Raw genomic sequence first — 27,079 nt, forward strand, 5'->3', positions numbered from 1 at the left:
AATTATTTATTCTTGAAAATGCACAACTCCAAACGGTGTAAATCATCCAGGTCATTAAGTGTCACTCACACAATAAATTGCTTCACTCAAAAAAGACTACTTATGGTACAACTCTGAACGGAGTAAAAATTTACGCTGTGAATACTTTTCCCTCTTCCATGTAAGTGTAAATGTTACTTTTAAATTTGACTGTTAGAATTTGGACCAAATATACTTTGTATAGAGTAAAATCTACACTATGAAATTCACCATGCATGTCACAAAGCTGATTGAAACAATAATTAGATGTTCAAAGTTGTTATCTTTGAAGAATTATTTAACATTCCGTTTTGATTTTTTTAAACCAAATAATTGTAGTATTATTCCTTCGTAATTACTTAAGTAGAAATCTACAATTTAGGATTTTGTTAAAGGGAACATTAACCCAAACAAATCTGTATTATGCACACCAACTAGTCTAAACACAGCATTCTGATTCATATAACATTTGTACACCATGAATGAAGTGGAAAAATCTACACGTTTTTTATTCCTCTCGAGGAGCGACCTTTTTGCTATACTTGCTGTTGACCTCAAATGACAACACAGTTGTTCAGGGCTCAGGTAATGACCAATCATGGCTCATTTTTTGGTGAGTCGTTTTCTGTTTTTGGTCATCTTTTCTTCACAAGCTCAGTCATGCCAGCTGACGCTAGCATTCACATCCAATGATAATAATTTAGTCTTCAATGATCAAATATTAATAAAAATAAACGTGAACATGATAGAATCACTTGTCAAATTCCAAACTCTTCCCCCAAAATGAGTTTGGTACTTTTGTTTTGTGCCATCAACTGCTTGCCACTCAAAAATATGAAAAAAAAATCTCCTAATACACATTGTTGTGTTGTAATCTGCTGTGGTTTAATCTCTTAAAATGTTTTCATCATCAATAGAGTTGCTCCTCAAAAACATAGTCACACGTTGATTCAATCTTTCGGTGGAAGTGACTGCAAAATAAATATGATCAATACATGTTATCTGAGAGGGATGAAAGTTTTAACAGTCCGTTGATAAAATCAATCCTCGACATGTTAGACGAAGGAAGTTGATTGTATTTTGAAAAGCCGAAAAGGAAGTTGGGTTATTTTGGCACAATTGACTACGTGGGAAAGTTTTTCTGCGGACTGGAGTTTACTCCGCCTCCCCATGCTCCAGAGCTGGGCAGCTTTGCAAGGGACCATTCATCAGACTCCTATTTGCTTCTCAACTCTGGCTTCGACTGTCTTTGTTCCGCTTCCACAAAATTCCTGCGGAGGATCACCACCGTGTACGGCTCGGGAGATGACCGCCATCCGTTAGTGAGCGTGAACCTCCCCGTTGCAAAAAAAAAAAAAAAAAAAAAAAATCGGAGAGAGGCAGTAGTCGGCCGGGCTTCGGGAATACTTTGAGCGGCTCTTCCGCTGCTCTCGACCCGCTTCTGAGGCCATGGGCTGCGGTTTGAGGAAGCTGGAGGACCCCGAGGACAGCAGCCCCGGGAAGATCTACTCGACGTTGAAGAGACCTCAAGTGGAGACCAAGACTGAGACCGTCTACGATTACGTCCTCCTAGACTTCAGCTTGGAAGGTAGGCGCCGAACACGTAGCGGTATTTTTATTTTTTTTTACAAAATGGAAATTCACCTTTAGAAGTTTATCATATGAAATACTGTACATTTTAAACAAAGGTTAAGATTTTTCTAGTGGGGTCGACTCTCTGTACTTGCCAACCCAGATTCATCATTAAAATTCAGCATATTTCCTTTAATTCGGGTTCTGGGGTATATTTACTCAACTGCAAACAGTATCTGTTGTCTTAGAGTTTGATGTTTTTCACACTAAATGCCCAGCATGAAGTTTAGCTTTACTAATGCCTCTCCATTATAACAGTACTTTCACAGGGCATTTAAATGGTTTTACAACATGGACAATTGCTGTAATTCCTCAAATGGGCCATTTTATTCTAAGTATTAGGGGTGTGCAAGTACAAAAACAAAAACAGATTGATGAGGATTTGAATATTAGGTTTTGTTTTCCCCCAGACATGACATTTTATTTATGCATATTCATATTTTTTCTAATTGTCTTAAATAATTTACAGTATAAAAAATAATATCCATTTTCTATAGACGCGTATCCTCACGAGGGTTGCAGGTGCCTATCCCAGCTGACTTCGGGCAGTAGGTGGGGGACACCACCTGGATTTGAACTTGAGTCCCTCAACTGTGAGGCGGATGTGCTAACCACTGCTCTGCCGAGCCACCCCATAATAAATAATGTGTTTTGAAATCTTTTTCCAGTTTTTCTTTTATCGCCAGCTAAACTCTACAGAAGAGGACAGGGCAACTCCGTATTTTTAACTTTGGGATTTTTTTCAACTTGTTCACTTTGGGAAAAATATCAACTACATACAATACATTAGGACAGTGAAGTTCAATTCACGTTTTTCTTTTTTTTTTTTTTAGCTATTCTATGAAAAACTTACCTATTCAAGTGTTTGAACACTTTCTATATTATTCTGAATGTCACCAAAGTCCTGGCTGATAGGAAAGTAGTTATTGGTTTCAGTTTGTTCAAGTGATACAGCTTGACTACAGAGACTACTTTCTTTGTATGTCAGCGAGGAGCTAAGTTTAGCCCAGATTGTCAGTGGAAGTTTCATTGAGCCATCACCACATGTGGATGTACATGTGCACATATGATGCATTTTTACTTTTAATAATCATGGCAGGGCGCTGTCCCTTACTCTAGTACAGTATATAATTCTTTTTCATTGCCCGACTGTTCTGTTTTGAACACATGATTCTTTCCCTCTAAACGGCACACATCCAAGCTTGACCAGACAAAATGAGATGTTGGTTGTTTAATGTATTATTTCCAAGGCTGCTTTTGATTCTCAGTGCCATTAAATTGACTGTATGTCAGTTGTGCTTTTTGTTACAGTTCCTCTGAGGTTTTATGTGTTTTTAAAATCACATGGAAGTTTGGATCCCCTGGCATAGGTGGCAAGTGCTCATAAAAGTATGCTCAGATGCCATCTCGTCATTTTCTTCCCAGCAACAGGCTCCTTCTTTCAACTGATGCAGAAATAGGTCAGGGAAGGTTTTCCCTGCCGAGGCTAGTACTTGTAGAATCGCACGCATGCATGCACCCACACACCCATTTTCACACATCCACATACACTTGCATCAGAATGCAAAAAGACACCTCAATGATTTAGCAATCTAATTTTGGTTGTGTGTAATAATCTAGGAAGCTCATCTGGTTGTTTTTTTTTTTGTTTTTTTTTTCCTAAAGATAATCCCTTCATGTCGGTCTTCTGGTGACCCATTTGGAAGGAAACGGCGATTAAGTAGTGAATGGGAGACCATGATGTCAACAAGCTGGCAGACACAATATGAGCACAGAAGAACTTTGTTTTCCCGTACAACCTTGAGCAAAAACAGCTCGCTAGACTCATAACTAACAGAGAACTCGTGAGTTGACTGCGAGCATGTACAGTATGATGTCTTAGTTTGGCTACCTTAAGAATCTTAGTTTGGATTTCAGAGGATTTCATTCTATCTTTTTCAGATTATATTGTTTGATTAGATCACAAGAAGTTCCGGAATGTTCATGAATATCATCTTGTTTTTAATCAAGAAAATCGGGAAATAAATTAGGGATTCTCACACGGAAATAAACACAACATTGACTTTACGAAACCTGATTTAGGCATAGTGTATTCGTTACTGGGGTTCTTGTAAACGGACGGTAAATGTCTCAGATTATCCCTGTCTTCTATGTGTTTTTGGGTTGTTTTTTTTTTCATTTTAAAAAAAGGTCTTGAAAATCTTCTGATTGGACAGAATTTGGCAAAACTACTGCCGCCGAGCGGCTTGGCATGCTCGTAAATGAACAAAATTGCACTATGTGTATCAACAATTGTTTTTTTTTAAATAAACAAAGCAATATGGATGGATTTTTTTTTACAGGATGAGGAGACAATTATTCAGGTTTAAATAGGACTGGTTATATGTAGACACGGCCTTACAGTAGAGCTGCAAAAATTAATCAGCAATGAATCGATTATCAAATGAATCGATACTTTTTTGATAATCAATTCAAGTAAATTGAGAAATCATTAAATTTATAATCGCGCAAATGCTCCGGATTTTGACCTCTCACCAGTAAATATTCTCCTATTTCTGTAGTCTTCCAAGGAAGCAAACTTTTGTTGAATCAAAATACCACATTTGGAAACATTCTTACCAATTTTCAGACTTTTTAGGGACTGGGCATCGTTTTACTTATGTTATTTTCGATTTGGAATGATGTTTTATTTTTTTAAATAAAAAGAGATGGAAATTTCAACTTTTTAAAATCATTTTATCACGTAATTGACAACAATCAAAAAATTACACCTTTATTAAAATACTGTAGTTGTAGATTATAGTCCTAATGTACAGTGTTGGACATTATTTGAATAACATTTTTGAGTATTTTGAAAAAAACATTTCTGGTCCGATATGTAGTGCAGTCAACTCTGTGATGTGTATTTTTATTTGTTTATTTTGTTTACCGTATATACCAGGCCATCAAAAACCATTGCTTTGTGTGACCTTGCTCCATGACGCATGTGTACAGTTGGTTGTCATTAATAACAGGGACGATCAAAAACATTTCGCAACATGTCTGTGGCATTTAACAACTTTACTGGGCATAGCGGCCGCTTTGGGCCGATAGTCTAAACAGGCTAAATCTCAAAAATCTTGAAAATTCTTGCCTGTTTAGGATTTAAAAATAGAAAAATGCATGCCTAATAAAGGCCGTGTTTGCCTGTTTAGGCCCAAAGCGGCCGCTGTGGCCAGTAGATGGTTAATATCTGAAGAATTTTTGAGTCTTGTAACCTGGTTGATGAGCAATATGAAATGCTTGGACGAATGCTGTGGGCCATGTCTAAATTTCATGCTACCTCGTTGTTTTCACAGGCCTGACAATGACATAAAACCAATAGAATTTACACCGAATGCACCATCTGTGCCTCCAAATGTGCTTGCTTGATTAAAGCCACGATATCCGCGGATGTCCGTTCCAGTTAGGAACCACAAAGAAAAGCTTGTTTTGATGCTATAGAAAGCTCATTAGACTGAAGTAACTTCACAGTAAAGGACTGTTGGCATGAATTTATCTGTTTTCAAGGAAACTTAGTTGCTACAGATCCAAAGACCAAATTGCACCCGGTTGACAGATGACTCACAAATGTGCTTTTTCCTCAAGTGTTTTCTTGTCCTAATGTCCACGACTGTGCAAGAAAATAAGGAAATACTTCAGCTGCGTTTGGTTCGATGTGCCCGTGTTTCCTGTTGGCGGGTGTAGAATGGGGCCAAGCTAACCGGGTGCAGCTCTGGGAGCTGTGGGAGGATGGTGCGAGCGCTGGGCTGAGCTAATTGCTGCTTTTCTGCATTCAAGTTGAAAGTTACGCGTTTGACAGTTGTGATCACGTGTGTCCTAGAAAGGCTTGGGGGGGAGGCATTGAAATTTTTGGTCATATGTGGGTCAGGTAGTGGCCATCACTAGAAAGATGTAAAGTTGTTTTTCTTTATCTATAATAATGAAACCTAATTAGATTATCATAGGGTTCTTCTTTTTAATGCTTGTTTTTTTTTTTTTTTGGGTCACAATTATATCAAGAATGCTTTTGATCTGATTTTAATATTCGAACAACAAAATGTAAGTCCTGTAGCTTTTCTGAAATTAAAACGTGTTTGGTAATTTAGCCAAAATGACCACCGCACTGGCACTATAAGGCAACACAATTGTGTGATTTCCTCTAGTCACTCAGAGAAGACAGATGAAAAAGATCATTACTATTACTATAATTCCCCAAATATTAGACACACTTATTTTCCCCAAAATGAAGGCGGTATATTGGCAGTATACTTACTTACAATAATTACGTAATCGGTTCTATGTCACTTGGCTGTTAGCAGTAGGTGCCTTTTGCAGCTAACAGCATATTATGTAAGGTCAGATTGTTCATTATTTTCAATAAAAGAAGGGAGCAGACAGAACGAACGTCCAAGTCCGTCCTTGTTCAAGGTAAGCAAGGAAAGCAGCCGAGTGCGCAGGTTAGAGAACACAGAAATATATTCCATAAGACCTGTTTATTAATTGTAGCCTTTTGACATATACACACGATCATAAACTCAGATGGTGTGCAACTTCGGATATTAATGGTAAAACAGTCTTGCGCCGCGTCATGAGGAAATGGTAAAACAACTGCTTTGAGCGCATTCACAAGGTAGGAAATCTGATACACATTTAATGCACAACATCTATATATAACTTATGGATATGAGCACAAGAAAATATAAAGAGTTTACAAAAGATGAGATTTATTCTATTTTGCTATAGTTTTTCATTGTCAACAAAGTGTTGGTACCAGAATTTGACCCCAAAAGTGAGGTGTATTATATTATACTCAGGGAATTAGGGTCATCTAATTATTATGCTTTTGGAAGCTTTGAGACATAACATAATATTTTAGATTTAGCGCTTTTCCCTTTTAAATTCTTGCACAACTGTGTGCGCTTTCACACATAGACACAACATTAAATACAGTATTGAGCTCTCTCTTGCTGTATTTTTATTGTCCCCATATAAGTTATTAAATGGGTTTTAACAACTGCACTATTGATGCTAGTTGAATTGATCTGCTTATGTCATTTTGCCTCATTTGTTTGCATTAAGCTAACAGGCTTTTGTGTTTATTATTATAATTTCAATATCTGGTGCTTGTTTAGGATGTATGCAGTCACAAAGTACCTTTTATGGGTGGAATATTATTGGAAGCAATTAATTCCATGTTCCATCCCTGTGCAATTGTTCAGTGAAACAAGGGGTGTCTGTAAAACATCTGACCAGGAACAATCTGCCAACTGTAAACTGCAAAATTAAATTGTTAGTCACCTCTGAAATATGTTAAAAAAAAATCAGTTTGGAAACTGTCACAACTCTGATATATTTAGATAGGTAAGGCTAATTGTGCACACATCCATATTTGACCACTAATTGGGCTGACTAAAATGGATTTCACGGGGATAACGATCGGAATTTTAAAGTAAATAAAAATTCCTCCAAAAACCCTGGCACGTCATTTCTGAAGGTTGAAATCAACTCTGTCGGCCTTCGTTCTCTTTCATACTTACTAACTCAAGGTGATAGAATTTTGAACGTATCCACTTTTTTTTTTACCATCAGTTTGCATGCTAATGAAGACGACTGGCAAAATGCCTACTACAACAGTAGCTCCATTTACACACCATGGTCAGCATACTCCTGAATGTTCCCTGTCCCATTTATGAAAAAGGACATTTATGTCTGTCATCATTTCCAGGGATGAGTGCGGGTTTTCTATAATCTCTGTCTAATCTGCTCATCTAGCGGGCCTCGCCGGATTATTTCCGATTAAAGTCGGGATTTTGATTAATAAATGTGGAGGTGAATCGAAGGCCTGGACACGCGTGTAGGTGCCAGCCATCGCTTGTCAACGTTCTTGGAACCATTGTCACTCGGTTGAATTGTGTCTGATATGAAGCTAATGTCACGTCATCATGTTTTTTTTAATCAAATTGTACAATGTTTACATTGTGAAAATTATATGATGTGTTTTGAGGAGTGACATTAAGCTTTTCATTTGACTAAGTGTGACTGCATTTCATAGAGTAAGACGAGTGTTTACTGTAGCATTAGTTCCTCATTCGCTTTAGTATTTCTTTGGTGATATAAGTTGATTTCATCATAATACAATTTAATTAGAGTAAGGTATTGCATCCATTATTTCTGTCTGAAGTTGTTTTTATTTCTCTGACTGAACTTTTGACTGGTTAGCAAATCTGCCTCACATGCGGAGGTCGTGCGTTCGATTCCAGCTCTGGCCTTCCTGTGTGCAGTTTGCAAGCTCTTCCCGTGCCTGCGCGTGTTTTCTTACCTTTCCAAAAACATAAGAGGTTGGCAGGTATTTTGGACACTCCAAGGTATGTCTTAGTTGTGATTGTTAGTGTGGCTGGTTCTTCATCTTTGTGTGCCTTGCAATTGGCGGGTGACCGGTTCAGGATGTACACAGGCATGAGCAAGCCTGCGAGCCTTGTGGGGACTTGCTGTTTAAGTGAAAGTCAAGTGGAGTATCTCATAGGTTTTTCTCAAGCAAGTCCTAAGTAATAAGAACAGCAACGTCGGTCAAATCGGGTCCCCCACCTCTGGTTTTAGCATGTTAGCATGGAACGCGATGACCTCAGTACACTGTCACTTTGGTTTCCTGTGTTGCTTGTTGCCGAGCATATTTCTCCTTTTTGCGCCTACCTTAATGGACTCATAAACTCCATCTTGTAACTCCTGTTTTGCAGAGGAAAAAAAAAAAAAAAACTTTCCTATGCAGTCCTGTCACAAGAAACCTCTTGTCTGACCCCTTAAATGACACACTCCTCCCGCCACCCTCTTACTTCCCACCTCCTATCTTCTTCGCTTTTCACCCTCTTTGCCATTCTGCCGGGCCTTTATTTTGTCCTTTCACTTTTTGTTGCTCTTAACAGAGGCCTCAGTGTGTTGGTGACAGAGCGAGTGGCAGCAGGATGGGAGGGGGTGTTGCCTCTGAAAACACAGTGTTTGTGTGTCTGGATCGCACACTGGGGACGCGTTAAATACAGCCTTGTTGCCTGTTTTTGCAGAGTGACCCTTTAAGACTTGAGTGATCCACGTTTAACTTAAATGGAAATAGAGTCGTAAAAGTAGCAGCTAAGGAATGTTGTTGTTTTGTATCCGTCGTAATAGGGATTGGAATGGGCGTCTGGTCCCGCAGGAATGCCAGTAAGATGGAGCCGTGCACTTCAGCGGGTTCACTGGGGTTTCTGCTGCTCTCGCAGCTGTGCAGCGGGCTCTTCAATGGTTTAAGGGGGTATTTTCACATAGGGGCCATGAACACTTTTTATGGGCCTCGTCGCTGCCTCTTACATTAACTTGGAAACAGCGCCTTCAAAACAAACATGTTTCTACAGGGATGCGGTCACGCATGAGCTTCGCAGCGTGGCCAGCAGTAACATTAGCAATTTTGGTGCAGAACCACACAGTCAAGAGGCAAAAAGCAGCAGTTATATCCAGAAAAGTGCTGTGTTATGATCAAAGTGATGTTCAACGTTTTCTTTGCAATAATATTTTCTTTCTGTCCCCTCTCATCTAAACACAGTATTTTGATTAATTTTGCATTTGGGGAATATGAATGAAGCTTCAAAATCCACCCATTTTTATCCATCTCAGTGGGCGGCCATTTTTAAACTTGGCTGTGAACTAAGGATGGGCAATAAATTTAATTGAGTAGATTTATTCATCGTTTAAAGAAATGGAAGATTTGAAAATTAGTTATGGTGAAATCGCAAAAGTGGAGGAATGCTAGATGGTTGGTTTACAACACTACAGCTACTAACTATTTAATTTTGTCATTTAAAGGGATAGTCAACATACTTAGCCATTTTTAGTAGTAAAAAAGTAATGTTTTGTCTATACTCAATTATTTTTTACAAAGCACCCCTAGGAAAGAAAAAACACCCCCCCACACACACACACGCTTTGATGACAATAAATAAGATCATTACCAATACAAAAAAATGTGGATAAATGGCCAGAACTGTTATCCTTTTTATTATTTACAAAAGTAAGAAAAAGCAATACAAATAAACTTTCAACAAAAGTTAACTTTTAAGCCTCAATCATACCTTTCAAGCCTGTTCCTTCATCTGCGCCCCCCAGGGGAGCCCGCCCTTCTATTGGAGAAGGACTGCTTTAGACTAACACTTGAAAATATATTTTTAAATTATGAATAAGTAAATGGGATTGAGGGTCTGGCTTCTTTAAAACATACAATAAGGTCTTTGGATTGAATTAGTGTATTTGTTAATTAAATTATTTTTCATGTATGATTAAAACTTTTTTTTTCACTTGTCAAATGAAATCACATTTGCTCATTAATCGCAGTTCAACTTCAACGTCACATGACCAACAGGTGATTGGTGGCTACCCAAGCCTTGCGTACAGATGTTGTCATTTTCAGGGATAGCAAGTAAAAAAAAATGTTTTTTAAGGTATTGTACATGAAACTTAATTTACATAATATGTTACAGACAAAATGAACATTTACTGTTAAAAATTTTGAAATACACCTATCCCTTTAACAAGATATGCGCAAGTTGTGAATGTTAAGTTTACATTAAAATTGATTTTAAATCGGTATTCATTATTTTTGTCTTTTTAAAAAACTATCAAACCTTTCAAATACAGTAAATGCTTTTTGGGTTTTTATCCTATTCAAATCATAATGATGATTGAAGGCAATCGAGAGTTTATTTTTCCCCCTATAGCCCAGTCCTAGTATGCACTTGAAAATGACACCACAAGAGTTTAGCTTCTTGTCGTTCATTCAAACGCAAGCTAACCAACTGGTCGTTTCTTCCACCTGGGTGCAGGTAGCCGTCCCACAGTGCAGTATGTGTCCTCATTGGCCGAGCTGCCCCAGGCGCTGCAGCCGTACTACACGCAGGGCTATGTCCTGGCTGCCCTGCACCCCATCATCCTGTCCGTGGGCCGTACGCGCTCGCTGCCCTTCAGCCTGCTGTACCGCGCTGTCCTGGCCCGGCCTAGACTGAGGTAAGTCCATGCTCTAAACTTAAAAAAAAAAAAAAAAAAACAAAGATCACACCATCGCACTGCCCCACTCAGCAGCAAACTGTCGAGTAAATCCATGAATGATTGATGGCGCCAGCTGCATATTTCATGTAAAACTCCGCCAGAAGGTCACGCTGGCGAGCCAGAAGAGCCTGACTCTTTCTTTGTCCCGCTTTCCCAGACTAAAACAGTGATTTCTATTGGCTGGAAAGCCACTTGACAACATCTACCAACCAATAGAGAGGAGGTTTCACAGATCTGTATATATGAACAGCTTCAGTATTCATTATGTCTTAACATTAAATCAGTGTTGTTCTTTAATAAAGCTACTATTCATCCTATAATATACTCATTATAAAATGAAAATAAAGGCATTGTAATCCATTTGATATCATTCTAATTTGGTAGTTGCTTGTAGCTTTCTTTTTTTTTTTTTTTACAGTTTATTGACTGCATTTTATTGACTCAAAAAGAGGCTCACCTATAAATACCAATCGCCGCTAAATTTTATTAAAGATATTCGTACTTATGATATTTAGCTGATCATATTCGGTGTATTACTTGGTTTATAACAGAGTCTTTCTATCCGGAATTAATTTTGTTGCAATATCTAAATGTGTTTGCTTTTTTTTGTTTGTTTTTTTTTTACTGCTCTTTAAGTTTTCGAAGGTCATTTACTGCATGAAATATCAATTGAATGCCACATTCTTTTCATTTAAATGCCTTCTTATGTAACAACGTTACTGCAAATTATTTGCTAATGTGGTTGTTATGTAGTTAGAACAACTTGAAATGACACAATGTAATATGACATCATTAACTTTTTGTTTTAATTGGTGTGCTGCACTCAAAAAACTGTTGGGTCAAAAATCACTCAAAAATTGGATTGGCTCAACTTTTTGACGTATTCATTAAAGCCCCAAAATGTTGAGTCAAATACAGTATGTATAACCCACAAATCAGTCCCATATTGAAACCATATGAATAGTCCACACAACAACCTTGGGCTGGAATGGGCTGAATGAATTTTAACACAGCTTAAGTTATTTATGTTTGACCCAACTCCTTCTTCTTTTTGACTTTTCCTTTCAGGGGTTGCTACAGCAAATTAATTGCCTCCATCTAAGTCTGTCTCCTTCATCGTCTTCTCTCACACCTCATTCAGTCCTACAGTCCTGTACACTTTTTTCATTTTAGCACACATCACACCAGAGACTTCTTTTCTCCAACCTTTCCAGTCTGCCTCTTTATGCTTCTTCACCTCTTTTCCATACTCTCCATTGCTCTGGACTGTTCAATCTACATACCAAAGATCCTCCACCTTCTCCCTGTATCCTCACTAATTCTTTGTATCCTCACTATTTCATTTGAATTTCTTCACTCACACACTTATACTTCATCTTGCTAGGTTTAACTTTTATTGAAATTAACTATATATGCTAACGGACATCTCACATCAAAGCCAGGCTTTTCCAGAGCCAACCTCCACCCTCCACTCTAGCTTTTCCTCCACCTGTTGCATACTCTCGCTACAGATCACAATGTTATCATTGTTTGTCGTCATAACCATACAGCAGTGGTTCTTAACGTTGTCGGAGGCACCGAACCCCACCAGTTTCATATGCTCATTCACCAAACCCTTCTTTAATAAAAAATAAAATATGATTTTTTTTACTGGTGCACGAAATGAACTGTGCATTAATATAACCTTGTTCAAAGAACAAAACCAACAAAGTGCATGGTAGGAAATCTCAGAGCAGGACGCTTTCAACGACTGTGCCCACTAACTGCAGACTAGACTGAGGGGTGGACCTCTGCGGCGGAGGCTCCACCGAACCCCTGAGACCGACTCGCCGAACCCTTAGGGTTCAATCGAATCCAGGTTAAGAACCACTGCCCTACAAGAAGGGGCTTAGATCTCTGATGCAGTCCCCCCTCCACCTTGAACTCTTCTATCTTACCTACAGCACATCTCACCACTGTCCTTGTACATGTCCTGCACTGCTCTAACATACTTCCCTGCTACTGCAGACTTTGTCATACAATACCACAGATCATCCCTTGGTACCCTGTCATAAGCCTTTTCCAGATCTTTAAGGACACAATGCAGCTCCCTCTGACCGTTTCTGTACTTTTCTATTAACATGCTCAAAGCAAATACTGTTTCTGTAGTGTTCTTTTTTTGGCATGAAACCATACAAATGTGACAAATGGTCACATCTGCTCTTAATCTAGTGTCAACGACTCTATCCAATAGCTTCATTGTGTGGTTCATCCATTTTATTCCTCTGGAGTTACAAGAACTCTGCACATCTTACTTTGACCCAACTGACCCATAAAAATGAGTTGTTTTGTAGGTTCTTGTTTGGGCTAAATAACCCAAAAACTTGGATCAGTCCTTAACCAAAAAAATAACCAATTTGGGTTATTTTGTGGTTTGGGTGAAATGAATAACCCCAAAATTCACGTCAGTACTTTTAAAACCCAAATTGGATTATTTTTGTTTTATGGGTATGTGTTTTCTAATGACTTTAATTTCAGTAAGATACTATAGGCTTTTTCATTACCATACTGGACCATCAGTACTACCTTAATATCTAATCGAAAAAAAACACTTTGCCTTAGTGGTTAGCATATTTGTCTCCCGGTTATTGAATTAGGTTTGGGTTCAAATCTTGGTGCTGACCTTTACTGTGTGGTGTTTACACGTGTTTTATCCCACAGGTACTCTGCCTCTGTTATCTTTAAAAGTAGACTAAGACAAGCCCTGCTGCTAAACAGCAAAATAGTCAACCAGACCAGCCAAGATTGACTTTTCTCCGCCTAGGCAAAGGGAAAAGCTTGGCGTACATACTCATGCGTTGCCAAGAGCATTTTCGTCGCTCAAGCGTCCCTGCTTGCTTTTTATTCATTCAGTAAAGCATTGCACATTACATGACACAACAAAAAGAGCCAGCCGGGCGCCACCAACAGCTGGGCCAAGGTCCCAGCTCACACTTTCCTGCGTGAACAGCTTTATCTAAGGACTGGGGAGAGATGAACTAAAGCTGCATAGATGAATAGCAATGCACACTATTCTAGACGAGAAATAAGCACATAATGATAACAACCTAATATATGATTCTCTTCACATCCCCCCACATTGATAGATATATGCATGGATGTCCAACAGTGGTCCTGATTAATCTTTTTCTTTATTTAATTTGAAGTAAACAGACGGCGTCCATGTGTCACAGCGTGCCCATGCTGAGGGTGGAGGAGTGGCCTCTTCCTGGGGACTCGCTGACGGGCGACATTGTTCGAGCGCTCATTGACAGGGTGAGGATAACCACTTACTTGTCACTCACCATTTGACATAATTTATCAATCATGTGGAAACTAAGAAGAATTCTAAATAAGTTCTCAGTGGTGGCCAACTTTATTGAAACTGGGGTCTGTAAGACAGATGGGTAACTTTCGGTGCGAAAGCCTGTTAATGGCTTAAATTCTGGAGCTGTGTCTCTCGTAGGTGAACAGCAGCGCCCGAGGCGGGGTCCGTTTCATCGGCTCGGTCCTTCAACAGGTGAGCGTGCTGAGTAACGGCAGCCGGATGCACAGTCCGAAGAGGGGCTGCCGCTCCCCCCCGCACTCTCCCCCGCGCACCCCCCCAGGAGATCGGGAGCTGGAGGAGAACACTTACAGTCCTGGTGAGACTCAGTAACCTCTCTGGCGCACCCTTAAAATGTTGTTCTTGAGAATTCTGACCAAACGTAAGTCTTTCTTTCCAGACATGCGACTTTTGGTCTTCTTCCACTCCTGGGCTCCGGGTTGTGCACCTCTGGATTCGTTGGCGTGCCAGTACCACCAGGGGGCGCTTTCCATGCGCGTCTCCAGGAAGGGCCAGGTAGTGAGCGCCCTGGAGGCCGACTGGTTGGAGCTGACAGCGGCCTACTACCGCAGAGGCTGGTCGCTGGTGGACTCCTTCGTCTATTGGGACACCCCCAAAGGTCAGGCTCGCAACCATTCCCCACATGAAACCATTGTATTGTTGTTTTTGTTCAGTAGTCATAAAAGAGGGATTTGCGTGTAAAATTTGGCCCATCCTGTTGTGACTGTGGCTGCGACCTCCTGTTGTCCACTTTGTCTATTTTTAGAACCATTTCTGTGCCTTAACACCCCCACTTCCTATTCCTGTCACATGAGGGAGCAGTCACTGAGGATTACAGTAGTTATTGAAAAAAAAGTATTTATAAAACTAAAAAAAGGCTGAAAGTGGGGTCAAAGTGATGCCAACAAAATGTTTTTTTTTTTTTTTTTATTTCAGGCGAGCCAGTGCCACGGTCATTGGAGGGGCTTTTCGTGTATGAAGAGAAGAGCACTGCCCCTCCCGCCAACGACACCATTGTGGTGGAGCAGTGGACCGTCATTGAGGTTGACAAAAATGTTTATTATTATGAGGCTGTTTTAGATTTGCACTGAGTTATTATTTCAGAAGCTGATGAAAAACCAGACCGTGTCAAGGCATCCCTAAAAGATCTTTTTTCTTCCTTTAACTTATTTCACACTGCCGTTCTGCATGAAAAGCATAATAATGCAGTTAGGGCCTAAGATTTGGTGATTGTATCAGTCTGGAGCTGGGCTGTTGTCTGTAAAGCATATTCACAGCCTGACACCATGATGTGGGCCAGGAAAACAAGAAGTCGATCTGGAAATGGAAATGTCCATATGTCAAACAAGATGCAAGTTCTGTGGATTCCTAATTATCGAAATGTGCCATGTTGTGGGGCTGTGTGAAAGCACACAGGGATGCAAAGTTAGATAAATGACAGATTTTTTTCCTGATGAGGCAATATAGGCAAATTCTATTTGAGTGTATGACCTAAACCGGAAATCAAACATGGACTCCTTATTGTTTTGAACTGTTTCTCTGTGTTTTGTCTATGCAGGGATCCAGTGTGAAAACAGACTACGGGCCACTTCTTCACACTCTGGCTGAGTTCGGATGGCTGCTGACTTGCGTGCTGCCTACTCCAATCATACGACATGACAGGTAATATGCACAGGAAAAAAATGTTTTTGGCTATGTGTTCAAAGGAACTATTTTAATATATATAAATATGAAAACGTGTGTTTGTGGTAAAATAACTGTCACACTATAAGGTTTCTCTGTATGCAGATTTTATCATTTTTGTAAATGCAACAAATATCTGGTAAATTTAATGTCACAGTACATGTACCTTCTTTGCTAATTGTTATATGCTTGTGCATGTTAGCGATGGGAATCTGGCCACCAAGCAAGTTGTTTTTCTTCAGCGGCCTGTCAGGAATCAGGGAGCAGCACAACACAGAAACCAGGTGAGAAATGCACAAAAAAAAAAAACCTGCCCATGCTGCACCCTGGTGGTCACGTACGGTATGTGCAGCAATATTTCTGGTCAACACAATCATAAGAGGCTGGTTTTATTATTTACTTATTTTAGAAACAGCTATATATATATATATATAATTTTTGGGGGGACAAAATTGACTAAAACCATCTGACTTAAAATGACTCAAATACTCTGACTCAAAGATTATATGTATCAGTGATTCTCATGTGATCTTAACAGTGTTTCTACAGGTATCAGCAAATCTAATTTACAGCTTTTTAATGCCCAGAGAGGAACAGTGCATTTTTCTTTTCAATTTAAGGGCAAATTAATTGAAACATGGAGTTTAACATGAAATTTTGTCAGTGACTGCATTGCTAAACGTTTTATACCTGTATTTTAAGTTTTACACTGATGCACATTGTCATTTTGTGATGCAATTTTCCTCAGGATGAGCCAATAATATGACCAAAATAAAACATATGCATCTTCTGTTTTCTGGAGTTGATGAATGAAATACCTCTACAAATGAAGTTTCAAAAATTAATAAATCAGACACTGATGGCCCTCTGTTTTAAGTTTATTTTTTAGAACCTTTAGAGTGTGTGACACTTTTAGAATAATTAATGAGGACGAAAAAAAGATTAAAGATGGGGTTAGCGCAATGTCTTTAAGGTCGCATAATAATGGAAACTAAAGGACATTACGTATGTATGTGCAGGTTTTGTCGGTGAACAGCGACGTGTCCAGCCGCTCGGTGAGTCGCTCAGTCAGCGGCACCGCGCTTCGGCAGGGACTCTCCCCCGCAGCCGGGGGTATCGGCGGCTTCCCGGTTTTTGAATCGAGGTTCCCCAGCTCGCTGTCGCACCTGGAGGAGGGCGGCTTTGACCAGGAGGAGGGCAAAGCAGAGGTGACCTGCATGTAAGCGGACCTCAGTCATAAGATTTCCAGAAGAAGGACATCCAACTTGTTCCATGGCCACGGGTCGAAATCATTCCTCTGCTGCTGTGGGAGAACGCTGCACTTTTTGTTTTGAACCCAAGCCATAATGAGAAGAACAAATGGAAAGCAGTTTGAACATTTATCTCTTTTCCATGTGCTGATACATTCTTTAGTTTTACTAGTAGGACAACCCTAGTATATGAAGACAAGGGTGTGCTTAAAAGTAAGGTTAAAAGTGAACTAGGTGGCATTTGCACACTACTAGTGAGGACAGAAAGTGCCACGATTCAATAAATAAATGTACCATTCAATAATTTGTCTCAATAAATAATTAAATGTTTCATTAATGAATGAAATATTTAATTGATGGAACTTTTAATTAATGACACATTTATTTAATGACACGTTTATTTCATTAATGGCACTTTTCATTAGCTCATTCAATGCCAGGGACATAGTTTGAGGGTCCAGACATTTGAGCCCAGATATTTAAGTATCGATTTAATACTTAAGTATCTGGGATTTAATGTACAGACTCTTAAAAAAAAACAAAAAAACGTGAAAATACGTCCCTGGCATTGAATGACACATTTATTTAATTAACGACACACTGTTCCCGTGTTTCATGCATTTTGTTTATCTGTCAACCTCGCTGTCAAAGTTTGATGGGCTGGACCTAAAACCTTATTGGTTACCCTTCTCTTCAAACCAAGGCGGGTCCTGCTTAGTCGGGGTAACCAATCAGGTGTTAGGACCGGCCCATCACAACTGACAAGCGAGATTGACAGATCAATTAATGAAACGCTACAACAGTGTCATTAATGTCAATAATTGTGTTTAAATAATTTAATTTTCATTACCTAATGAAATGTTTGAATTAATCATTGACACATTTTAATGATTGAAACATTATTGAATGGTCCTTTTATTTATTCAATCTTGGCACTTAACAGTCCTCCATAATTAGTACATCGCATATTGAATAAATGCGGAACTGTGTTTCTGACGGGAACAAATAGCCCGCAGGCCAAACTTTTAAGAAATTGGTATCAGTCTAGTTTCAAGGTATCTGATATTCATAAAGGATGCTGATACCCGCCACTAATCTACAAATCTTTAAGTCTTACTCACCTGAAGTTGGCGCTACTTTGATGAATCGTTGATCATCGCGTGTCAGAGAGGTCTTTGTTCACAATTATCTGCCATTGTGTGAACTCAGCTTTGATGTATTACAACTCCGGGTGGTATCAGTGAGAACTCAAGAGAACACTCCTACTGGTATTGGTTGGAAAAAAAAAAGTCATATTGAACATCCTACATGATGAGTACCAATCCTGACATCGATTATTAGTTTTCTTTTTCAATTCTATGGTCTTCATGACATCTTTTTAGCTTTTCACTATTACCCTTTTAAAATGAAACATACAATCCCTCCCCAAAATATAATTACAAACTCTAAGTGGGATTGTTGTTATTCTAGACTGCTGGTCTACATTTGGACCGTATGGAAAAGAACATAAGGTCAGTTTCTACATTGCGAAACCAAGATCCGTGTTCCAATGAAAACAGGCTGGCCAATTATTTTTATTACATGCAGTGTGAGTCAAAAGTTTGGAAACATCTTCAAATTTATAGGCCACGAAAGCTATTACCTTTTAAAAATGTTTTTTTTTGGGGGGGGGACCAATAATCCAATGAAAAAACACTAACTGAATTAGAGGGTTTTTCCAAAGTTTTGACTGGCATAAGAAGGGAGTGGGAGATCCACCGATTTTTTTTATTTATTTGTTGATGGCTTATGCACAAACATATTCAAGTCATTCTGATGTATTTTATCCTTGTGACTTTCTTGATTAGAACACATTTCGATCACTTTTAATTTTTTTTTTTCCTAGTACATGGGAAGGTTATGACAGGGTGGCAGAATGCATTTACCCTAGAAGAATTCGAATGATCTTTGATTCATGGTTTACTCCAATATCAATTTTCACTTTTGACTTTCTGTGAGTAGAACATGTTCTAATCCTCATGTCGAGGGAGCACTATCCTTCCTGACAGCCGTCGTTGGCTGGCTCAGTATTATTAGTACGAATGGTACTTCATTGAATTTAGTTTGTCAGTATTAAAATCAAACCATAGTGTACAAGGGACAGCTGCAGTATTAGAACAGGCACACATTTGTATTTTTACAAGCTTATCTACAATGAGAGTCTTCCATGATGAAAATGTTGCCATTTTAGTAAAAAGACCATTTAAAACTGTTTAACTGAGTTAACAATATACTGTGGTTGTTTTGGTTTGGAGTTGTACATTTGTTTCCTTGTATGGATAGTGTTTATTGAAAGAAATACATTTCTTCATCATTTGTTCATTTGTCAAGTTTTCATTTCTGATTATTCACATTTTTACACAAAATCCAGAATAAGTCTTTTATTAAGAGACATGAAAATGTCACAAACAGTAACAAAGTGTGTTTTTTTTTTTTTAGTTCATTTAAAAAACAAACAAAAAAGTGATTGGATCAAACCAATTTTTTTTTAGTTCAGATAAAAAAAAAAGTAGATTAGATGAAGCAAAATAACTTAATGAGAGTCACGAAAAGGAAGGCTGCACTTGGCGAGGTGTAGACATGGTTGACGTTACGCCTTTTAAGCTGACGCTCAGCCACGTTATGAACATCAAGAATATCGGGAGCACACTCTGACAGCTAATAGTTCTCTGTTGTTCACTAACGCACAAGTCACGCCTACGTTTGAGGATTTTTTTTTTTTTGAGTAGCCTCTTCAAGTTGGCAAGCTAAATTACTGATTGACCCTCCACCCCCTTTCTTTTCACAAAATGGCGGGCGACACAAAGCAAAGAGCAAAAATGAAGCGGCTGTAGGAAGAGAACAATGAAGCGCCATCAGAAAACAAGATCAAACAGGCTGTTATTTACACAAGGGGGTGGCTGTCAGTGTGTGTGCCTTTGTCAACAATACAGATAGATCACCGTGATTACATGTTGTTTTTTGAGGGATCCACGATAACTGTTTTTTTTATCCACCAACTTCCTTTTTCTACAATTTGATCCTGATAGTTTGTTATTTTTTGTTTTTTTACAGTTTAACAGAAAACAGCGTTTCATACGTATAGGGTAACAAGTTCTTTTTTTTTTAAATACTATTGGAGCTTTTTGATGTTTAAAGGAAAGTGTTGAAATAAACTGCTCTCAGTACTGAAGGTCACTGTAACAAACTCCCCACTCTTTTCCCTCTGAAGTTGTGCCCATCTGAGCCATATTGCCTTGGATGTCACGGAGCAGAGGCCCGGCGTTTAAAATGACAGTAGCCAGACCGATATTAATGCATTTCGAGTGGTTCCTATTATAGGTCCTGTTTTCTTGATATTTACAGGAGCATGGCGCTGCCATTGTGGCGAGAGAGTACAGCTACCCAGTACGGTATCGTTATTGGGCCAATAATAGACTTTATTTCCGGGTATTTGTACATGCGATAAAGCCGATACGAATAACAAGTTTTACTATCTAATCACAAACCAGAAAATACAAATTAGGGTAGAATATTACCATAAGTTTAATAAACGTTTAACAAAATTATTACATTGGAGTGGACTGTCCATTCTTTAAATTGAGGTTTCATTATTTTGAGAGACATTTTTGGAGGGGCATACTTTGTATCGATTTCAGTGGCGATTCAAGAGTTGAATACTCGTACTGGAAACAGTCCGGAAAAAAAAACGTTATCGGACATCCCTACTGTGGAGCAAACTTTTTTTCATTGGCAAACTTGTTCGAACATACTTGTTAGTTTACTATCAAATACATTCAGACATACTTGCGACTACATCCAAATTTATTTAGAGGCTAGATGCTAAAAACATAGCATTTGCTCCTAAGCCACAGGTGCTGACGAGCTAGCCTCACCATAGTATTGGGGAAAAGAAATGCTCATGCTAAATTTTACAATTTAGCTTATGAGTACTTTTGAACGTACTTGCAAGTATGAACATACTTGTACATAAGTTTGGACAGGCTTGTAAATATTTTCGAATGAGGTGCCAATTTAAAATGTATATACTCCACATTGGCAGCATAATGCTTTTATAGATATCGCAGGTTAACGCGACGTCCTTTTTTGCCTCAACATCGGTCAGACGGTTATTGTACATCCCTGCTTTTTTTGTCGATTTCTTTTGCAAATCCAGCTGCTTACAAAATAAATGTTCCCTAAATGACAAACAGGAGAAGGAAACAAAGTTGTCCCATAGGCTTCCATTGCGTCCGTTGACACTGGAGCAACAAGGTACCCGGACGGGTCGTCCTTAGACGCTGTACAGTAGTGTGTGGTAGACGTGTGCGAGCATGTGTGCGTGCGTGGGCGTGTTCACGTGCGTCTTCCTCAGGCCTCGCTCTCGCCGGCCGACGAGGTGTTCTGCACCTCTTCCTCCAGGATGGGCACGATCAGGTTGTCCTTAGACATCAGGTTATACTTCATCACGAAGCGCGTGAAGCGGTGACACAGGAACGTTTCATTCTGTCGGTGCACAAAAGTTGAAAAAAAAAATGTCATAAAGAACGGCTGCAGTGAACAAATCCAAAAAAAAAAAAAAAAAACACTTGGCTTTCTGGTGAAAATTTTAGGGTCAAAATAAAATGAACATTAAAGTAGTGATAATAGGTGGATTTTTCAGCGAACCCATTTTTGGTTATTCATCACTAATACTTGTTTTCTTTCTTTTAGCGACTCAAGGCAACTCTAGCGCAGAGAAACAGGAATGGTTCAAAATAGCAAGGGAACATTCAGGAGAAGCCTACCAGAACAGCTGAACTTTATTCCTGGTTAAACAAGGACACCTCAAATGGTGGGAGGTTTGTGCAGACTCATGGCCATGCATGTGATTAGTTAAAAAATATTGTTTGAAAATAAACACAATCCTAGTTAGCTCGGTTGTTTATTTTACTTTCCCTGTGTTGTTTATTTTTGTTTTCCTTTAAATTAATTCACTTGTACTGGTTATAGGTCACACTCATGGAGGGAAAAAGTTTATAAAATGGTTTGACAGAGATAAGGAAAATGGTCCACAGTATAATGCACTTTCATCTAAATACGTTTGAATCTCGTAAAAAACTTGCGTTAAGTACCGGTAACTCAATGAAATCATTACCATCAAATCACTAACATATACAGTAGATTCCCAAAACAGAGAAAAATAGTTAATGAATGTTTGAAACATTAATGAAACAAATTCGTTTCATTGTTTGAACTTGATGATACCCTGAAGAGTAGGATAGGAATTGACTTTCTGAAAACTATTTCCATAAATCTTTCTAGAATATTTTCTTTTATAGTAATGACCACGTATTAATGCGTAAAACATTTCCTAGTTGAACTAAAGTATTGTCTACCCTCCCCCATATCTGAAGGCCGACTACAGGCATCCTACGCTATTTTCCAAGGAAACACACCTCATATTTGTCAAATATCTGGCGATGGTGGAAGTAGGCGTGTGAAAATATCCTATATATGCGGCGACACACCGAGCCCAGCTTGGCCACCGAAGACTCCTTGATGCTGACCCTAGAAAAGCAAATCAGACCAATTAGTTCCGCAAACAAAAACATGGCAGATATGCAAAAGAAACCCACCTGCTGGGGAAGTATTTGTTGCTATTGAGAAGACAGGCAGCTCCGTCCAGCGTGTGCCTGGTGTAGTCAATGGCAGGGCACTGCATATGCATCAAACCAAAGCACAGGCACAAACATTGGTTAACACAAGATAATCAATGAGGAGCAGAGATTCAGGGCATACAAGTGTGGACTCGCCTCTTTGGGAGTCTTGTGGGCGGCGCATAAAAAGATCCACTGCTCAGTGGCCGTCATCTGGGTACACGTGTCGGGATGGCACTCGCTCTGGAAGACCAACATCAACATGACTACAGACCTTAAGGTCACAAAACTAGAAATGTATCCACTTTTGATCATAGAATGTGACAGTGAAACCTCCAAAAACCAGTTCTCAATTTAAAATATTAATAAAGGCTGACTGCATATGCACACCAACCTGCAGTTTGACAGCTAGTCCGTTGAGCTCCAAGCAGAACTGCCTACAATTAACACAAGTGAGCACACATCATACTCATTGACTTTAACTTGTAAAGCAACCATGAACTGCACAATGTCAACAACCATTAACCTATTCTAACACAGTCATAGTCTTGGTTACAGTAAATATTTGCAAAAAAAACAAACACCATTAATATAGAACTGGACAATGTCAACAACCATTAACCTATTCTAACATAGTACTGTAATAGCCTTAATGAAAGTAAATATTCGCTCAAAAATAAAAGGCCATTAATAATCAACAGGGTATCTGCAGTACCATTTGTGACTTTTTTTTTCTTAAGAATTATACTTTATTTTTAAATAGTCACAAGGGTCCACTATGACAGTTTTTTTGTTTTTTTTTTTTCAGGCCTATGCCAAAACAAAATTCTGACAACCGGTTTTGGGCTGAATGACACAACTTCCTTTTTGGACTTTTAAAGGGACAGTGTGTAAGATTTAGACCGTTTTTCATTAAAAAGGAATGAATGATTGTACATTTCAAAAACTTGCAAACAAATGTGTTTTTAATAATCAACGGTATGTTTTAAATCTAATCATAGGTCTAGTTATCATTAAATTATATTACATGGATGGTAGCACTTCTCCGGAGGCGGCCATGTTTGTTATAGCTTCGGACAATGGTAAATGCAGCACCTGCAGCACCTCCTGCTGTCCGTAATGAAAAATGGTCTAAATCTTACACACTATCCCTTTAATACTTACAAAATATGTAAGGCAGAATATTTGAGCATCCATTTTTTTTTTTGTCTTATGTCTTAATGTGCTAATCGCAGGGGTCACCAACATAGTGCCTGCAGGCACTAGGTAGCCCCTGGGGATCACATGAGTAGCCCGCAGACCTGTTCTAAAAATAGATTACAAGTGGTAGAACATTGTGATTTTCTAAGAATTTTACGAACGATTATGTATATAAGACATGTACGTTACGTATTACACAATTGACTTCACAATTGACTAAAACTGTTTCTTAATTATTGTGACAAGTCATTGACCTGATCTCGTACCTTCACGTAAACTGGTAGCCCTTCATATTACCCAGTCAGTATCAAAGAAGTTGCTCTTGGATTCAAAAAGGTTGGTGATCCCTGTGCTAATGTGTTTCCATTTTTATTATAATAATTATTAAAATATTAATATATTAAAATAAAATCGTTTTATTATATTATTATTTTTTTAGTATTATTAAAAAGTATTATCCATTTATAAAACATGCACAAAACGCTACTCATGAAAAGCTAATATTAAAAATATTTAAGGAGTTACTAAAGACATTTCAATGTAAATTAAGGCCTTAATCTTAGGACCACAGATACAAGAAATTAAATGTAATAACTGATTATGCTAAGTGACAACGATTACACTGCTGTACAACTACTTTGTCTCTCAAAATGCTTTATATCGGACACCTCTTAAACTGAGGACACACCTGTCATCTAAATGATTAGCATAATTTTCATACCTGAGGTGCTCGTATTTCCACACCCCTTCATCCTGACCCTCGGGGGGTTCCAGGATTTTGTCAATATTGGAGCAATCTGAGCGGATGTTCTGCTGTATGTACTGAAACACAACCACAAAAAAAAAAAAAAACTAAGACTCAGAAAGGCACTATGCTTATTGCGACCATGTCTGCTTATTCTTGGTCAATATAGTATAATCCATATATAATGGATTAACAAATTTAGACAGCCACAATGGGTTGCACAAGCATTTGATGTGATTTTTCTGGAAGTGGACCACCATTTCCGTTCAATTAAAAACCACACTCACGGCATTTTAACTTGTCATTGGAAGAGAGATCAATTCTTATTGGATGACGCATATGCGCGCGTATAGGGATGTGTTCACATACCTGTTGAACAGCCAGGGTGCTGTCCATCTCCTCAAATGACTCATCCGGCCAGTTGTAGAAATCCTTTCAAAAAAAAAAGGGAGGAGGAGGAATAGCGTGTTTAGTCGACAAAAAAAGTTTAAAAACAATACCAATACTGACAAGTGACAGAGTTGCTACAAACGCAAATACATGCCATAGTTGTACAAAGACCTCCACTGAGAATTGTGTTTAAGTCCTGGTGCGACTCAAGACTACAAATTTAGCTTGAGGCGGCTAAAAACGTCAACCCGGCCGGCTAGCCTATGACTGTTTCCAGCAAACTAACACATTTGGAGCGGGTTTATGTTGGCAAGAGAAAAACGCTGTTTCTTCATTTTTTTTGACCACGCACACACGACTGTTTATTCGGCGATAGAGGAAGATTGTGTGGAGTCACTCTGGAAACTACTATACGGAGGAAATGCTAGCATTAGCTACCTGTCTAGCACTAGCTTAAGCGCTTCCGAGTGGGAGTCAAGCCATCGACAATTTCGACACAAGTACTGAGGTAAAATCACATCAGTCGGGGGAGGATCGGATACGCCGTGTCGGTATTCCGATTTAAGCGATGTTGGCCACTTCCCGGTGTTAGAAACGCACCTTTGCCTTGGTTCCAGGCCGATTCCTCCTGAGAACTGCAGTACCCTCCGCCATGACCATCTCGACAGAATACCCGGATGTGGGCCAGCCGCTTGCTTGTAGTGTCGAACACAATCATAACTTTACTACACGAGCGACACTAATGTCGAAATTCCTTTTGTAAATATTGTATTATTGTACTAAGTTGAGAACAATTATTTTATTTACTTCTTTTTAATTGTGTGGTAAACCCACGCCCTTGTTTACGTAAATTGTTGTAGACACACTGTTACAATTACAATTGAGGTTAAATAAAAATATACACTACGACTTGAAAACGAACGGCACTCAAAAGATAACATCGAAAATGACTCAGTATTGTATTAAAAATGTATGTAGTGTGAAAATGGAAGTCTCCATCATGATCATGTTACTGAACTGACGGAAGCTTGTTGTCGAATTTTGTAAAAGTGTAATACAACTGTAATACAGACATCTGTCTTGCAATCCCCTAGACAAATTTATTCAGGGGCTTTATCAGTGTTACCGAGGAGCCACATAGACCCACAAACTTCACCAGTACGACAAACACCGCTTTAGATATGGAGAAAATACATGCAAATGTGCTCTCAAGACATTTAGTTTTACATAATACAATTCTTAATGCATGTATATAATATTCACTATCATGGGAAATAGTGGGATTTAGATGGAGGGGGTCACAATTGTGCTCGTACAGGAGGGGCAATGCATTTTCTAACCAAACGCATGACAAAAAGTATATTTAGATACGGACAAATCGTGTCCTCTTAATATATTTCATAATACATTTTTCAATGTGTGTAAAATAAATACAACAATCCACTACCTTTGACCTACAAAGGGTTTGAAACAAAACAAAATAACCACATACTGATTTTTTTTATGTTTGTTTCTAGTGCGAAAAGCTCTTATAAAAATTACCTATCAGGGATGGCACATGAGTTCTGAACAGCAAACCATTATTAGGTGAAAAGATCCATTTTATGCATTCCCCCAGAAATCAACTCACTCCAAAAATTTGAGCCGCATGTTTTTCTTGCAGCTCATTCTTGATCATCCCCAAAATATATTCCGTGTTGTAGGTTATAAGGGCAAAATAAGAGTCAATAAGAGTGCAGCTAAATTAGATGCCATCTAGCGGTGAATAGTGATATTACAACTTCAATCTACACTATTTTGGCCGCCGCAAATATTCAGTCACTTTTTTTCCATCACTAATATATCGTATTCTGTTGGGTTTTTTAGGGATCCACCCACCACCACATTCTGTGGAAAACATGAAATGTTATCAGTTGTCTATTCCTGGGCTAAAGGCTGATAATAAACATTTGTTCATTCTAATGCTTCCCCATGTCTGCCCCCATCTGACAAACAGTGCAACAATGTTGTACATACCAGATTGCAAGCTTTGTTAACATATATAATGCCATTTTTAACTACAATTATTTTACGT

At 38.7% G+C, this 27,079-nt stretch overlaps 2 protein-coding genes across 3 annotated transcripts; one reads left to right on the forward strand and one right to left on the reverse strand.

Moving 5' to 3' along the window:
* The first annotated feature begins 1,167 nt into the window (after nucleotides 1-1,167).
* Nucleotides 1,168-19,368, forward strand: LOC148424079 (raftlin-2-like). Of its 2 annotated transcripts, none has more exons than XM_088415322.1 (9): nucleotides 1,168-1,606; nucleotides 10,515-10,695; nucleotides 13,923-14,031; nucleotides 14,222-14,399; nucleotides 14,481-14,699; nucleotides 15,017-15,123; nucleotides 15,639-15,742; nucleotides 15,966-16,047; nucleotides 16,783-19,368. In XM_088415322.1, the coding sequence occupies exons 1-9, from the start codon at nucleotides 1,468-1,470 to the stop codon at nucleotides 16,984-16,986; spliced, it is 1,323 nt and encodes a 440-aa protein (XP_088271448.1). In that variant the 5' UTR covers nucleotides 1,168-1,467; the 3' UTR covers nucleotides 16,987-19,368. The 2 variants fall into 2 exon arrangements, with proteins under 2 accessions (XP_088271448.1, XP_088271450.1); XM_088415324.1 differs by having other exon boundaries at nucleotides 14,276-14,399.
* Nucleotides 19,369-19,418: 50 nt separating this feature from the next.
* Nucleotides 19,419-25,679, reverse strand: LOC148424080 (MOB-like protein phocein). Its single transcript, XM_088415325.1, has 8 exons — nucleotides 25,606-25,679; nucleotides 24,985-25,047; nucleotides 24,592-24,692; nucleotides 23,065-23,107; nucleotides 22,827-22,913; nucleotides 22,650-22,729; nucleotides 22,470-22,581; nucleotides 19,419-21,537 (listed from the first exon to the last, which is right to left on the reverse strand). The coding sequence occupies exons 1-8, from the start codon at nucleotides 25,663-25,665 to the stop codon at nucleotides 21,403-21,405; spliced, it is 681 nt and encodes a 226-aa protein (XP_088271451.1). The 5' UTR covers nucleotides 25,666-25,679; the 3' UTR covers nucleotides 19,419-21,402.
* Between the last annotated feature and the right edge of the window lie 1,400 nt (nucleotides 25,680-27,079).

The sequence above is a fragment of the Hippichthys cyanospilos genome, chromosome 5, assembly GCF_059441005.1.
Source record: "Hippichthys cyanospilos isolate Australia breed blue-spotted pipefish chromosome 5, RoL_Hcya_1.0, whole genome shotgun sequence".
NCBI classification, from domain to species: Eukaryota; Metazoa; Chordata; class Actinopteri; order Syngnathiformes; family Syngnathidae; genus Hippichthys; species Hippichthys cyanospilos.